Below are 16,931 nucleotides of genomic sequence, written 5' to 3' on the forward strand. Positions count from 1 at the left end.
GAAGCCATCTATGCTTGTAGCCACCACCACCTCCTGTGGCAGTGAATTCCACATGATAATCACCCTTCGGGTGAAGAAGGACTTCCTTTTATCTGTTCTAACCCGACTGCTCAGCAATTTCATTGAGCGTCCATGGGTTCTTGTATTGTGAGAAAGGGAGAAAAGGACTTCTTTCTCTACCTTTTCTATCCCATGCATCGTAAACCTCTACCCCTCAGCCGACGTTTCCCCAAACTAAAGAGCCCCAAGTGTTTTAACCTTTCTTCCTAGGGAAAGTGTTCCAACCCTTGAATCATTCTAGTTGCCCTTTTCTGGACTTTTCCCAGTGCTATACTATCTTTTTTGAGGTGCAGTGACCAGAATTGTACACAGTACACCAAATGAGGCCGCACCATCGATTCATACAAGGGCATTATTATGCTGGCTGATTTGTTTTCAGTTCCCTTCCTAATAATTCCCAGCATAATGTTGGCCTTTATTTTTTTTTATTGCAGTCGCACACTGTCTCGACATTTTCAGTGAGTTGCCTACCGTGACCCCAAGATCTCTCTCTTGGAGGCTGGTGGCTGATGTGTATATACACAACGTTCCACCCCTTTGGGAAACAATTCTCAAGGAAGCTTAAGTTTCAGTGTCACACAGCCGTCGTTACTGAAAACCCAGCACAAAGCCCAAGTTCTCCTAGGGCGGCCAAGCAAAGCAGGGGGCCTTCAAGGGAGCTGCCCTCAAGAAATGCCTGCTTCAAACCTGACCTCTGCTGTGAGGTCACAAGAACGCGCACAAGCTTCTTTTCTATCTCTGCCTCAGCCCCTCACTCCCAATATGAAGAAAATAACATAACCCTCCAGGCTGTAGCGTATGTGCGTCAGACTAAAGGTCTCCAACGTGGTACCCGCCAACATCTTTTCTGGTAACAACCAAGCGTTTCTAGAAAATGGGCAAGGTCGAGTGGAGATCCGATTGGCTGTGCAGATTTTTTTAAAATACAGCTTTGGCAGCAGCTGCCACCACGACACAAAGTTTTTTGCTGTGAGATTAAAGGTAAACTGTGGCGGCCATTTTGTTCCGCCTTTTGTGACAGCCGTTTTGTGGGTGGTTCCACAAAATGAGCCAGTTTGGTGAAGTGGTTACGTGTACGGACTCTTATCTGGGAGAACCAGGTTGGATTCCACACACCTCCACTTGCAGCTGCTGGAATGGCCTTGGGTCAGCCATAGCTCTGGCAGAGGTTGTCCTTGAAAGGGCAGCTGCTGGGAGAGCCCTCTCCAGCCCCACCCACATCACAGGGTGTCTGTTGTGGGGGAGGAAGATAAAGGAGATTGTGAGCCACTCTGAGTGGAGAGTGGAAAATAAATCCAATGTCGTCTTCTTATGTGGCAGCCATTTTGTGGATGGTTCTGCCTTCTGTGGCAGCCATTTTGTGAGTGATTCTGCCTTCTGCGGCAGCCATTTTGTGAGCGGATCCACCTTCTGTGGCAGCCATTTTGTGGCTGCGCCCATCATACAGTCTCAGAATTCCAAAAGTGCCCATAAGCGGCACTACGTGCTCAGAAAGCACTAAAGAGATGCTAAATGTTATGGCTCTAGTTTTCATAGTCCTTGACCATGGTACCAACTACCACACTGAACTCACACCGAGAAGACCCAAGTCCGGTCCTGGTGAATTTGGATTGCTAACAAACTCCCAGCCTGGTCTACCTCACAGGGCTGTTGTGAGGATAAAAGCCCAAGTGTGCGCATGAAGGCAAGCATGCTGCCTCACGTTCTTCCCAGGAAGGACGGGGTTTAAAATGTACATCAATAACCCCTTCCTGGCAGGGTGGAATTCTAGCAGGAGCTCCTTTGCATATTAGGCCACACACCCCTGATGTAACCAATCCTCTAAGAGCTTACAAAGAAGAGCCTTGGAGGATTGGCTACATCAGGGGTGTGTGGCCTAATATGCAAAGGAGCTTCTGCTAGAATTCCACCCCTGAGCATAGTGTTCTAAAGGACTGGGGGAGGCTGGGGAAGACCCTGTGTAAAGAGGGCCGGGTTACTAGAACCATGCTCAGAACCAGGGGTGGAATTCTAGCAGGAGCTCCATTGCATATTAGGCCACACACCCCTGACGTAGCCAATTCTCCAAGAGCTTACAAAAAAGAGCCTTAGAACAAAGCAGGAGTTAAGTGGCACCTTTAAGACCAACCAAGTTTTGTTTAGAACGTAAGCTTCCGTGTGCTCTCTAAGCACACTTCATCAGACGAGGGGATCAGGTATTGTGGGCTACAATACAAGCAGTTTGTTGAACTTTTGTTGTTTGTTGGTTTTATTCAGAATGCAAGCTTAGAGCATACAAAAGCTTACATTCGGAATAAAACTTAGTTGGTCTTAAAGTTCCACCTTGTCTACTGCTTTGTTCTACTGCTTTGGACCAACACGGCTGCCCACTTGGATCTATCAAAAAAGAGCCTTGTAAGCTCTTGGAGAATTGGCTACGTCAGGGGTGTATGAACATGAACATATGAAGCTGCCTTCTACTGAATCAGAGCCTGGGTCCATCAAAGTCAGTCTTGTCTACTCAGACTCGCAGCGGCTCTCCAGGGTCTCCAGCTGAGGTTTTTCACGCCTCCTTGCCTGGACCCTTTTTAGTTGGAGATGCTGGAGATTGAACCTGGGACCTTCTGCTTACCAAGCAGATGCTCTACCACTGAGCCACCGTCCCTCCCCTTAGACATATGAACATATATGAACATATGAAGCTGCCTTCTACTGAATCAGATACTCGGTCCATCAAAGTCAGTCTTGTCTACTCAGACTGCAGTGGCTCTCCAGGGTCTCAAGCTGAGGTTTTTCCCGCCTCCTTGCCTGGACCCTTTTTAGTCGGAGATGTCGGGGATTGAACCTGGGACCTTCTGCTTGCCAAGCAGATGCTCTGCCACTGAGCCACCGTCCCTCCACCAGGCAAAGGAGCTCCTGCTAGAATTCCACCCCTGCTCCCTGGCAATGAGCTACCTGCCCCATCAGACATAAGGGCATGGGTGGAATTCTAGCAGGAGCTCCTTACCATATTAGGCCACACCCCCTGATGTAGCCAATCCTCCAAGACTCACAAGGGTGTTTTTTGTAAGTTTTTGGAGGATTGGCTACATCAGAGGAGTGTGGCCTAATATGCAAAGGAGCTCCAGCTAGAATTCCACCCCTACGTACGGGACATACGGGTTTAAAAATGTAATCCATATTCCCCTCCTTGTAACGAGCTGCCTGCCCCATTGGACGTACCGGGCGCCCTGATAATGAGATGCCTGGCCCCTCGGAAGTACAGGACACTTCTAAAAGCAGACAGTGTCCCACCGCCCAACCCCACAAGCTGAAGCACCCACCTTCCGTTCCTCTTCCTGGCGAAGACGCTCCTCCTCTTTTTGCCGCTCCTCCTCCCGTTTTTGCTCCGCCTTCTTTCGCTCCCCACGTTCGGCCTCGTCGGCCTTTCGGGATCCGGGAGGGTGAAGGGAGAGGACAGAAGCCAACATGTTATTCTTCGTGGAATTTTTTTAAAAAGAAACCGCTCACTCGCACTGGCTGGTTTGCTTAACCACATACAGGACAGACTTAAAGCTATTAACTACCTTGAGCTAACATGCGTGCATGCGCACGAACACACATTACATTTGAATACATAAGGGCAGGGCTTTCTTTGTAGCAGGAGCTCCTTTGCATATTAGGCCATCCCCCCCCCCCCCCCCGTGATGTAGCCAATCCTCCAAGAGCTTACAGGGCTCTTCTTACAGGGCTTACTGTAAGCTCTCAGAGGATTGGCTATAGCAGGGGGGGGCATGGCCTAATACACAAAGGAGCTCCTGCTACAAAAGTAGGCCTGCGTAAGGGAAAACCCGAATTATGCTGTACGACAACAGTGGCTGTGCACAACCTTGGTGAATAACGACAGGGCTCTCTCTCTCTCTCTCTCTCTCGCTGCCCAGTCACAGCCGACAACTTTCTACTAGGTATAACCCTACCACGCAAAGATACACCAAAACCACCTACAGAGGCAGCTGATGCACCTCTGTATGAGTCACTGTTCTGGACCCGCAATCCAACTTAGCGACTCAGTGATCGCGGGGTGGGGGGGGGGGAAGGTGATTCTCACCCTTACTCTTAAACCATTCCTTCTACAAGTGAACGATCTTTTTTATTGCTGAAAAAAAATAATAATCTCTGCCCTTTCTTTCACCCTTCACAAGCCGCAGAGAACCCTCACCTCCCGCTGCGCTTTCCTGGCTTGCTTCTCCTCTAGCTTTCTTTGCTTCTTCGCGCCGATCTTCCCGGAAACGTGGGGCTCTGCTGTTTCGGCTCCGTCGTTTTCGTCTGCGTCCGGTTAATAAAAGATGAAAAGGAAAAGCGGGAGAGCCCGTTATCAAAAGGACTGTGCCACGGGGGAGGGGATATCAGGAAATCTGATAGATGTCTCCTGCTCTGGGTAGCTCATCGTGGAAGCTGGGGCTGCTAATGTGAACCCTGCCCGTCTGCTTTTATTATTATTATTATTATTAAATTTTATTTGTATCCCGCCCTCCCCGCCTAGGCAGGCTCAGGGCGGCTAACAACATTCAAGTAAAACATTATACAATATACAATAATTAAAACGACATCAAAATGATACAATAATTAAATACATATTCTTAAAAGCCGATCCAGTTTATATAATTTATAACTTAACAGCAGCAGGCAATTATGCATAATTCACAGATATCAGCATACTTTGCAATTTTTTTTTTTTGGGAAAGGTTTGTATGCTTTTAAGCAGCTGCAAGAACCCGTCGGCTCGAACTTCTAGTGACCGAATAACTAAGAATGTATTGAAACAAAATCCTACAAATACGTTCAATAGAAGACTAAATATTTCTTATTTATTTCTTATTTGGGTTTCTACCCCGCCCTCCCCAGCTGGGCTCAGGGCGGCTAACAACAAGTAAAACAACAAGTAAAGCCGTAAAGCGACAATGTTAAATCATTTCAATAAAATTATTACAATAAAGCATTGTTAAAAACAGGACAGTATAAATGAAGATATAATTTGTGGTTCCAAGATGACGTAAACAGCGCTAGTCGTTAAAATGCTTTGACGTTTCAAGCGCTTTATTTTGCTGCCTGCTTCAGAAAGAAAGTTTTTGCTGTGGGGTGATTTATTTATTTATTTACTTCCATTCCTATCCCGCCCTCCCTGCTGAAGCGGGCTCAGACGGGTGCTGAGCGCCGCTGTCAGATGTTAAAATGCCTCCGATTAGATGTTAAAAGCCTGTCTAAACAGGCATGTCTTACAGGAATAGCAATAACAATTTGAGAGTCGGTTGGTGTAGTTTGAGAGCCAGCTTGGTATAGTGGTTAAGTGTGCGGACTCTTATCTGGGAGAGCTGGGTTTGATTCCCCACTCCTCCTCTTGCACCTGCTGGAATGGCCTTGGGTCAGCCATAGCTCTCTTATCTGGGAGAACCAGGTTTGATTCCCCACTCCTCCACTTGCACCTGCTGGAATGGCCTTGGGTCAGCCAGAGCTCTCTTATCTGGGAGAACCAGGTTTGATTCCCCACTCCTCCACTTGCACCTGCTGGAATGGCCTTGGGTCAGCCAGAGCTCTCTTATCTGGGAGAACTGGGTTTGATTCCCTACTCCTCCACTTGCACCTGCTGGAATGGCCTTGGGTCAGCCATAGCTCTCTTATCTGGGAGAACCGGGTTTGATTCCCCACTCCTCCACTTGCACCTGCTGGAATGGCCTTGGGTCAGCCATAGCTCTCTTATCTGGGAGAACCGGGTTTGATTCCCCACTCCTCCACTTGCACCTGCTGGAATGGCCTTGGGTCAGCCATAGCTCTCTTATCTGGGAGAACCGGGTTTGATTCCCTACTCCTCCACTTGCACCTGCTGGAATGGCCTTGGGTCAGCCATAGCTCTCTTATCTGGGAGAACTGGGTTTGATTCCCCACTCCTCCACTTGCACCTGCTGGAATGGCCTTGGGTCAGCCATAGCTCTCTTATCTGGGAGAACCGGGTTTGATTCCCCACTCCTCCACTTGCACCTGCTGGAATGGCCTTGGGTCAGCCAGAGCTCTCTTATCTGGGAGAACCGGGTTGGATTCCTCCACTCCTCCACTTGCAGCTGCTGGAAGGGCCTTGGGTCAGCCATAGCTCTCTTATCTGGGAGAACCGGGTTTGATTCCCCACTCCTCCACTTGCAGCTGCTGGAATGGCCTTGGGTCAGCCATAGCTCTGGCAGAGGTTGTCCTTGAAAGGGCAGCTGCTGTGAGAGCCCTCTCCAGCCCCACCCACCTCACAGGGTGTCTGTTGTGGGGGGAGAAGACATAAGAGATTCAGAGAGAAGGGCGGGGTATAAATCTGCAATTCTTCTTCTTCAATAACAATTCCCCCAAAGTTTCACAATTCCCTCAAAGGAGTCCCAATGAACAGGAGGTAGACTCGATTCTTCCTCCTTCCAGTCCTCTTCTAGCACAGGGGGCTCCGACCACAAATCTCAACCAAAGGCAAAAGCTCAGAAAGAGTATCAAAGTGTTTCCGCCGCATCGATAAGTTGCAAGAAGCTGCAAAACCCACACGATTCTTTTTCAGCGCGTCCAAAGACTGCACGTAAGAATCCCCAACGGACAAATGGGACAGAAAGTCTCCAATAAGATCTCAAAATGGCGCCAAACTCCAAAAGCCTCCAAAAGGCTTATTCGGCGGGGCAGCAGCTGTTGAAAACCACACATAAATACTGGGTAACCATCAAGCCTGCAGGTAAGAGGATGAGGGACGCGTGTTCAGAAGAGAAGGCAGCCGGGAAACCCCAGCGCTGTCCGCCTCGGAACAGGTCACGTGAGAAACCAAACCACAAAAGAGATTGTTTCTCTGGGCTGATACCCACAACACTGAACCTATCCGGCACCTCTTCACCCTGGGAGCGTCCACTGTTTCTCTGGGGCGATCCTGACCCCTCCCATCCTCCATATTATCCAAGTTGTGGCCATGCTGCTTACTGACACCTTCCTTGGTGTCCGCCAAGCGTTTTTAGAAAATGGGCAGCGGCCAAGTGGGGCTTTTGCCTAGCAGGGCGTCTGCTTCGCCCCTGAAAATTTGACTGGCTTTGCAGTTTTGTTTTTTTTAACACATTGCTTTGGCAGCAGCTGCCACCACAGCACAAGGATCTTCGCTTTGTGACTGAAAGCAAGCTGCGGCAGCCATTTTGTGGCTGGCTCTTTCTCCTCAGGCAGCCATTTTGTGGCTGGCTCTGTCTCCTCAGGCAGTCATTTTGTGGCTGGCTCTTTCTCCTCAGGCAGCCATTTTGTGGCTGGCTCTGTCTCCTCAGGCAGCCATTTTGTGGCTGGCTCTTTCTCCTCAGGCAGCCATTTTGTGGCTGGCTCTGTCTCCTCTCAGGCAGTCATTTTGTGGCTGGCTCTTTCTCCTCAGGCAGCCATTTTATGGCTGACTCTGTCTCCTCAGGCAGTCATTTTGTGGCTGACTCTTTCTCCTCAGGCAGCCATTTTGTGGCTGGCTCTGTCTCCTCAGGCAGCCATTTTGTGGCTGGCTCTTTCTCCTCAGGCAGCCATTTTGTGGCTGGCTCTGTCTCCTCAGGCAGTCATTTTGTGGCTGACTCTTTCTCCTCAGGCAGCCATTTTGTGGCTGGCTCTGTCTCCTCAGGCAGTCATTTTTGGGCTGGCTCCGCCTCCACAGGCAGCCCTATAGTGGCTGGCTCCACCTCCTCAGGCATATGAAGATATGAAGCTGCCTTATACTGAATCTGACCCTCGGTCAGTCAAAGTCAGTATTGTCTACTCAGACTGGCAGCGGCTCTCTAGGGTCTCAAGCTGAGGTTCTTCATGCCTACTTGACTGGACCCTTTTTAGTTGGAGATGCTGGGGACTGAACCTGGGGCCTTCTGCTTACCAAGCAGATGCTCTACAACTGAGCCACCATCCCTCCCCAAAAAGGCAGCCCTTTTGTGGCTGGCTCTGTCTCCTCAGGCAGCCCTTTTGTGGCTGCGCCCTCCACACTGTGTCAGAATTCCAAAGGGGCCCGAGACTCAAAAAGGTTGAAGATGCCTGGGATTGGTGTAGTGGTTAAGTGTGCGGAGTCTTATCTGGGAGAACCGGATTTGATTCCCCACTCCTCCACTTGCACCTGCTAGCATGGCCTTGGGTCAGCCATAGCTCTGGCAGAGGTCGTCCTTGAAAGGGCAGCTGCTGTGACAGCCCTCTCAGCCCCACCCACCGCACAGGGTGGAGAGAGAAGATATGTTAGATTGTAAACCACTCTGAGTCTCTGATTCAGGGAGAAGGGCGGGGTATAAACCTGCAATTCTTCTTCTTCTTCTTAAAGTGTCCAGCTAGGATCTGGGAGACCCAGGTTCGAAACCCCACTCTGCCAGGGAAGCCTGCTGGGTGACCTTGGGCCAGTCACATGCTCAGTCTGACTTAACTCATAGGGTTGTTGTGAGGGTAAAAAGGAAAAGAGGAGAATGATATAAGAAGAAGAAGAAGATATTGGATTTATATCCCGCCCTCCACTCCAAAGAGTCTCAGAGCGGCTCACAATCTCCTTTACCTTCCTCCCCCACAACAAACACCCTGTGAGGTGGGTGGGGCTGGAGAGGGCTCTCACAGCAGCTGCCCTTTCAAGGACAACCTCTGCCAGAGCTGTGGCTGACCCAAGGCCATGCTAGCAGGTGCAAGCGGAGGAGTGGGGAATCAAACCCGGTTCTCCCAGATAAGAGTCCGCACACTTAACCACTACACCAAACTGGCTCTCCAGTTTGCTGTGAGTCCCCATCGGGGATATATGATGTACACGAATAAACAATCTTCATAATCAGGAGGTTCACCAGTGGGGGCAGGACACTAGAAGCCCTCCCACTGTTGCCCCCACCCCAGCACCAAGAATACAGAGCATCACTTGCCCCAGACAGAGAGTCCCAAAAATATGCCACTGATGGACCTCTGCTCCAGATGTTCATCTAGTTCCGCCTCCTGTCTCACACAGTGGCCAACCGGTTCCTCTGGAGATCCAACAACAGGGCAGAGAGGCCGAGGCCTTCATAAGAACATCAGAAGAGCCCTGCTGGATCAGACCAATGAGGGTCCATCTAGTCCAGCATCCTGTCTCACAGTGGCCAGCCAGTTCCTCTGGAGATCCAACAACAGTGCACGGAGGACGATGCCTTCATAAGAACATCAGAAGAGCCCTGCTGGATCAGACCAGTGAGGGTCCATCTAGTCCAGCCTCCTGCCTCACACAGGGGCCGGCCAGTTCCTCTGGAGGGACAACATCAGGGCAGAGAGGCTGAGATCTTCCCCTGAGAAGAACATCAGAAGAGCCCTGCTGGGTCAGACCAATGAGGATGCATCTAGTACAGCCTCCTGTCTCACACAGTGGCCACCCAGTTCCTCTGGAGATCCAACAACAGTGCACAGAGGCCGAGGCCTTCATAAGAACATCAGAAGAGCCCTGCTGGATCAGACCAGTGGTCCACCTAGTCCAGAATCCTGTCTCACAGTGGCCAACCAGTTTCTCTAGATAGCAAACGACAGGGCACAGAGCAAAGAGGCCGAGGCCTTCCCCTAAGGTTGCCTCCTGGATTTGGAATTTCGTGGTTGACTGCCTCTGAATGTGGAGTTCCCCTCAGCCACCATGGCTAGGAGCCATTCACAGACCCACCCTCCATGAATCTACCCAATTCCCTTTTAAAGCTGTCTATGCTTGCGGCCATCACTTGCATCCTCTGGCAGTGAACACCACATTTGAATCACTTTCTATGTAAAGTAGTATTTCCTTGGTGGTCTGACTCAGCAAAATGGGAGGTCACGTGTGGAGTTCGCGTGTGCATTTGACACCTTTCTCCTATAGCACGTTCAATGCAGCGGCTCAGAAATGTGGAGGTCTAACGTGAGACCTAGGACAATGGAGCACGATAGATGAGAAAGACACAAAGGTGGCCTGGAATGAGAGAGGGAGAGAGAGGAAGGTATGTCTGCTGCCCACTGAGAGGTGCATGCAAGCGTGATCCTGACAGAACATATGAACATATGAAGCTGCCTTCTACTGAATCAGACCCTCAGTCCATCCAAGTCAGTACTGTCTACTCCAGGGCTGTCAAACGTGTGGCCCAGGGGGCGAATCAGGTCCCCAGAAGGCTTCTATCAGGCTCGCGAGCAAGTCTGAACAGCATACTCAAGATTGCTACAGCACAGACACTGTCTCTAGATTTTGATGCAATAATTCAGAGGTGCCAGTTATCAGAGACTGTTAAACAAAATATTGCAAGAGCCCTAATCTTTGAAGCATGTTTTATTTTAAGTTCTTTAAAAAATCTTGTATTTGTATCCTTTATAAAGTTTATATTTCTGCTACTCTCTTGATGCTTGGGGGGGGGCACAGTGGGAGGGCTTCTAGCCCCACTGGTGGACCTCCTGATGGCACTTGGGTTTTTTGGCCACTGTATGACACAGAGTGTTGGACTGGATGGGACACTGGCCTGATCCAACAGGGCTTCTCTTATGATCTTATGTGACACAGAGTGTTGGATTGGATGGGCCACTGGCCTGATCCAACATGGCTTCTCTTATGTTCCTATGTACTGGGCATTACATTTTATGACACACACGGCCCAGTCCAACAAGGTCTCATTTATGTCAGATCCAGCCCTCATAACAAATGAGTTCGACACCCCTGTTCTACTCAGACTGGCAGCAGCTCTCCAAGGTCTCAAGCTGAGGTTTTACCTGGACCCTTTTTAGTTGGAGATGCCCAGGATTGAACCTGGAGCCTTCTGCTTATCAAGCAGATGCTCTACCACTGAGCCACAGCCCTTCTCTATTAGTCTCCAGGGTCTCAGGCGGAGGTCTTTCCTATCAACTCCTGCCTGGTCCGTTCAACTGGAGATGCCGGGGATTGAACCTGGGACCTTCTGCTTACCAAGCAGATGCTCTACCACTGAGCCACAGCCCTTCTCTATTAGTCTCCAGGGTCTCAGGCTGAGGTCTTGAACCTGGGACCTTCTGCTTATCAAGCAGATGCTCTACCACTGAGCCACAGCCCTTCTCTATTAGTCTCCAGGGTCTCAGGCGGAGGTCTTTCCTATCAACTCCTGCCTGGTCCGTTCAACTGGAGATGCCGGGGATTGAACCTGGGACCTTCTGCTTACCAAGCAGATGCTCTACCACTGAGCCACAGTCCTTCTCTATTAGTCTCCAGGGTCTCAGGCTGAGGTCTTGAACCTGGGACCTTCTGCTTACCAAGCAGATGCTCTACCACTGAGCCACAGCCCTTCTCTATTAGTCTCCAGGGTCTCAGGCTGAGGTCTTGAACCTGGGACCTTCTGCTTACCAAGCAGATGCTCTACCACTGAGCCACAGCCCTTCTCTATTAGTCTCCAGGGTCTCAGGCGGAGGTCTTTCCTATCAACTCCTGCCTGGTCCGTTCAACTGGAGATGCCGGGGATTGAACCTGGGACCTTCTGCTTACCAAGCAGATGCTCCACCACTGAGCCACAGTCCTTCTCTATTAGTCTCCAGGGTCTCAGGCTGAGGTCTTGAACCTGGGACCTTCTGCTTACCAAGCAGATGCTCTACCACTGAGCCACAGCCCTTCTCTATTAGTCTCCAGGGTCTCAGGCTGAGGTCTTGAACCTGGGACCTTCTGCTTACCAAGCAGATGCTCTACCACTGAGCCACAGCCCTTCTCTATTAGTCTCCAGGGTCTCAGGCTGAGGTCTTTCCTATCAACTCCTGCCTGATCCTTTCAACTGGAGATGCCGGGGATTGAACCTGGGACCTTCTGCTTACCAAGCAGATGTTCTACCACTGAGCCACAGCCCTTCTCTATTAGTCTCCAGGGTCTCAGGCTGAGGTCTTGAACCTGGGACCTTCTGCTTACCAAGCAGATGCTCTACCACTGAGCCACAGCCCTTCTCTATTAGTCTCCAGGGTCTCAGGCTGAGGTCTTTCCTATCAACTCCTGCCTGATCCTTTCAACTGGAGATGCCAGGGATTGAACCTGGGACCTTCTGCTTACCAAGCAGATGCTCTACCACTGAGCCACCGTCCCTCTGACTGCCACAAGGCCCAAGCGCGAGAGGTCTTCACTTCTGCCATGGCTAACGGATGTCCCCATGATGCCACTGGAAACTCCGGCTGCTGCTTACAAAGGGACTGCGGTCAATGGGCAAACCGCGGCCCCTGCGTGCTCCTTTGCCGAACGGGGAAGACTAAACGCAATTGGGGCCAGGCCTTTGAGGCGACTTCAAGGGAGCGCGGCAATTCGACAGAAATCATGAGCAGCCAGCCTGAAAACATCAAAAGCGCTGCACTCCCCCCCCCGCCCCACCCCGAGATTTCGTTCTTTTTTTTGAAACGCCTTTGCACTTCAAAGAGATGCACCCCGAGTTGAAAAGTTCAGGGCTGTCAATTTGCCACCTGCGCATCGGCTCTCTCCAGGCGCTCGGGAATTCAGCCGGCGCACCGTCGGTTCAGAACAAAGGCAGAGCCTGCCTGGAAATCGGAAGGAAGAGTGGAAAAGCACAGCCGCGTCAAAAAGAGGAGATGGGTCCGGGGGCGTCCTCCCTTCTCCTTGTGCCGTTTTTAGGTTTCGTGGCGTGCAAAATTCTGAGTGACGGGGAGGCTTGAAAGAGGTTCGTGGGCTCAGAGGCGCCGGCTAGAATGAAAGCGTTGCAGCAGCATGGATTTGGGGGTGGGGGGCAGATGTTCTCACGCACAAAGCACACGTTTGGCATGCAGGAAGTCTAGAGAAGTGAAGGACCCGAGGGGAGGGTTGCAAACCTCCTGGTGTGACCTGGAGATTCCCTGGAACCAGGGCCGGCGTGTGGTAGGCGGCTGCCCAGGGTGCCACCCCGCCTGGGGGGGCCCCCAGGCACCCCCTTACTCCCAGCTTGGTGTAGCCAGTTTGATGTAGTGGTTAAGTGTGAGGACTCTTATCTGGGAGAACCAAGTTTAATTCCCCACTCCTCCACTTGCACCTGCTGGAATGGCCTTGGGTCAGTCATAGCTCTGGCAGAGGTTGTCTTTGAAAGGGCAGCTGCTGGGACAGCCCTCTCAGCCCCACCCACCTCACAGGGTTTGGGGGAGGAAGGTAAAGGAGATTGTGAGCCGCTCTGAGACTCTTCGGAGTGGAGGGCGGGATATAAATCCAATATCTTCATCTACCTCACAGGGTGTCTGTTGTGGGGGAGGAAGGTAAAGGAGATTGTGAGCCGCTCTGAGACTCTTTGGAGTGGAGGGCGGGATATAAATCCAATATTTTCATCTACCTCACAGGGTGTCTGTTGTGGGGGAGGAAGGGAAAGGAGATTGTGAGCCGCTCTGAGACTCTTCAGAGTGGAGGGCGGGATATAGATCCAATATCTTCGTCTACCTCACAGGGTGTCTGTTGTGGGGGAGGAAGGGAAAGGAGATTGTGAGCTGCTCTGAGACTCTTCGGAGTGGAGGGCGGGATATAAATCCAATATCTTCCTCCAATATCTTCATCTACTTCACAGGGTGTCTGTTGTGGGGGAGGGAGGTAAAGGAGATTGTATATCTTTGATATTTCCTGTATAAATGTTTTGAATATAAATAAAAAAAAATGTGAAGAAAGAAAGAAAAAAAGGGGGGGCAGCTTCTGGGAGAGCTCTCTCACCCCCACCCACCTCACAGGGTGTCTCTTGTGGGGGAGGAAGAGAAAAGAGATTGTAGGCAGCTCTGAGACTCTGTCCTTGAAAGGGCAGCTTCTGTGAGAGCTCTCTCAGCCCCACCCACCTCACAGGGTTTCTGTTGTGGGGGAGGAAGGGAAAAGAGATTGTGGGCAGCTCTGAGACTCTGTCCTTGAAAGGGCAGCTTCTAGGAGAGCTCTCTCAGCCCCACCGACCTCACAGGGTTTCTGTTGTGGGCGAGGAAGGGAAAGGAGATTGTGGGCAGCTCTGAGACTCTGTCCTTGAAAGGGCAGCTTCCGGGAGAGCTCTCTCAGCCCCACCCACCTCACAGAGGGAGGGAGAGAGGGAGGAAGGGAGGGGGGAGAGAGGGAGAGAGGGAGGGAGGGAAGAAGGGAGGGGTGGAGGAAGGGAGAGGGAGAGGAAGGGAGAGAGAGAGGAATGGAGGAAGGGAGGGAGGGAGAGAGGAAAGGGAGGGAGGGAGGAAGGGGAGGTGTTAAGAAAGCAACTTTAACTTTAAATGTATTCTCCAAGTCGCCGACCGGCTTGGCTTCGAGATGTGATGTAAAGGGACAAGTGCCTTCCCCAAGCTGGCTGACAGAGCAGTGGGGGCTTTGAGAGCTACACAATATGTGTGAAAGAGCCACACGTGGCTCCCGAGTCACAGTTGGGCCAACGCTGCTCTAGGCTGATTCTGCATTGAGCAGGGAGTTGGACTAGATGGCCTCTATGTCTCCTTCCTCCTCTATGATTGTATGAATTTATGAGCCCTGCTATGCAGGGGAGGGCGCATTATAAATCCAAGATAATAACTAAGCAAATATCAATCTTTATAGGCATGGAAAAAATTCACAAACTTAGGCATCCTTCCTGAAACGTAACAATGCAAAATGACCAGAACCAACAGGCTGAAAATTAAATTAAGGAGTGTTTCTGGCTAAACATTAGGAAGAACTTCCTGACAATTCCTCCAGAGATGGAGGGCTCTCCTTTGGAAGTTTTCAGATGGAGGCTAGATCGCCACCGGACAGTAATGCAGATTCTGTGAACTTGGGCAGACCGTGAGAAGGAGGGCTGGAGAGGTGGCATCCAATGTTCTTGTGAGCAAAAATTCTGCTTTGTGAGATATCAGCATTAAGACTGTGAGCTACTGCATAAATTAGGGTGCTCTGGGGCCATCCTTCCTGAGCGAAGACAAAAATGTGTGCGCTGGTGGCAAAAAAAAAAAATCTGCGAGCTAGCTCTCGCTAACTCAGCTTAGAGGGAACACTGGTTGCGTCATTGCTCCGTTCTTGTGGCCCCTTCTTCTAGTTTGCTGTAGCAGTTAAGTGTGCGGACTCTTATCTGGGAGAACCGGGTTTGATTCCCCGCTCCTCCACTTGAAGCTGCTGGAATGGCCGTGGGTCAGCCATAGCTCTCGCAGGAGTTGTCCTTGAAAGGGCAGCTTCTGGGAGAGCTCTCTCGGCTCCACCCACCTCACAGGGTGTCTGTTGTGGGGGGAGAAGATATAGGAGATTGTAAGCCGCTCTGAGACTCTTCAGAGTGAAGGGCGGGATATAAATCCAATATCGTCTTCTTCTTTCTTTCTTTCTTTCTTTCTTTCTTTCTTTCTTTCTTTCTTTCTTTCTTTCTGGAGAGCCAGTTTGGTGTAGTGGTTAAGTGTGTGGACTCTTATCTGGGAGAACTGGGTTTGATTCCCCACTCCTCCACTTGCAGCTGCTGGAATGGCCGTGGGTCACCCATAGCTCTCGTAGGAGTTGTCCTTGAAAGGGCAGCTTCTGGGAGAGCTCTCTCACAGGGTGTCTGTTGTGGGGGGAAGAAGATATAGGAGATTGTAAACCGCTCGGAGACTCTGATTCAGAGAGAAGGGCGGGGTATCAATCTGCAATTCTTCTTTTTCTTCTTCTACGCCAAGATCAGGCAGCAATTATTCTCCAGGCCAGTTTGGCCAGGGAACCTGGCGGGTGTTTTTTCTGTGGGTTTTTTTTTTTGCCATCTTCTGGGCTTGAAGCAGGGGTCAGAGGGTGTTTGTGGGGGGAGGCGTTTGTGAGTTTCCTGCACTGTGCAGGGCTTGATGACCCTGGACGTCCCTCCCAACTCTAGGATTCTATGGAAATGAACCCAACAAGGAGAAGCCAGGCCCCACCGTTACCTTCCGCAGCATCCTCCGCCTGCTGTGCCCGCCTCTGAGCCAGGAGTCTGCTCCCCATGTTCCGCCGGCGCCTGGGCATCCCCTCCCCTCGCTCAGGGGCGAGGGGTTGAGGTCTCCCTGCAGCCGCCACGGCCACATTCTGCTGGTGCTCTTCATCGGCTGCGGGAAAGAAGAAGTCCTTTGAACATCTTGTCCACAGTTCACTCTGATAATTAGTTGACTGCTTATATTCATTCATTCATGCATTCAATCATGGATTCAATTTTAAGCTGCCCCCCAGGAGCAACTTGGGGTGGTGTACAATATTAAAATGAATACAATAGCATAATGATTCAATTTAAAACTATAAGAACATAAGAGAAGCCATGTTGGATCAGGCCAGTGGCCCATCCAGTCCAACACTCTGTGTCACATAAGACCATAAGAGAAGCCCTGTTGGATCAGGCCAGTGGCCCATCCAGTCCAACACTCTGTGTCTCATAAGAACATAAGAGAAGCCATGTTGGATCAGGCCAATGGCCCATCCAGTCCAACACTCTGTGTCTCATAAGAACATAAGAGAAGCCATGTTGGATCAGGCCAGTGGCCCATCCAGTCCAACACTCTGTGTCACATAAGAACATAAGAGAAGCCCTGTTGGATCAGGCCAGTGGCCCATCCAGTCCAACACTCTGTGTCTCATAAGAACATAAGAGAAGCCATGTTGGATCAGGCCAGTGGCCCATCCAGTCCAACACTCTGTGTCACATAAGAACATAAGAGAAGCCCTGTTGGATCAGGCCAGTGGCCCATCCAGTCCAACACTCTGTGTCTCATAAGAACATAAGAGAAGCCATGTTGGATCAGTCCAATGGCCCATCCAGTCCAACACTCTGTCACATAAGAACATAAGAGAAGCCATGTTGGATCAGGCCAGTGGCCCATCCAGTCCAACACTCTGTGTCACATAAGAACATAAGAGAAGCCCTGTTGGATCAGGCCAGTGGCCCATCCAGTCCAACACTCTGTGTCTCATAAGAACATAAGAGAAGCCCTGTTGGATCAGGCCAGTGGCCCATCCAGTCCAACTCTCTGTGTCACATAAGAACATAAGAGGAGCTGTGTTGGATCAG

At 50.7% G+C, this 16,931-nt stretch overlaps 1 protein-coding gene across 1 annotated transcript in view; it reads right to left on the reverse strand.

The window, feature by feature from the left end:
* The window catches only part of DDRGK1 (DDRGK domain containing 1), a 64,115-nt gene that overhangs the window by 32,342 nt on the left and 14,842 nt on the right, over positions 1 to 16,931 (reverse strand). The window contains exons 2-4 of the mRNA XM_060247193.1: positions 15,820 to 15,978; positions 4,238 to 4,344; positions 3,363 to 3,464 (exon numbers count right to left, since the gene is read on the reverse strand). Coding sequence (XP_060103176.1) covers positions 3,363 to 3,464; positions 4,238 to 4,344; positions 15,820 to 15,978 — 368 coding nt within the window. The remainder of the gene's footprint in view (positions 1 to 3,362; positions 3,465 to 4,237; positions 4,345 to 15,819; positions 15,979 to 16,931) is intronic.

Source organism: Heteronotia binoei, chromosome 9, assembly GCF_032191835.1.
Source record: "Heteronotia binoei isolate CCM8104 ecotype False Entrance Well chromosome 9, APGP_CSIRO_Hbin_v1, whole genome shotgun sequence".
Classification (NCBI taxonomy): domain Eukaryota; kingdom Metazoa; phylum Chordata; class Lepidosauria; order Squamata; family Gekkonidae; genus Heteronotia; species Heteronotia binoei.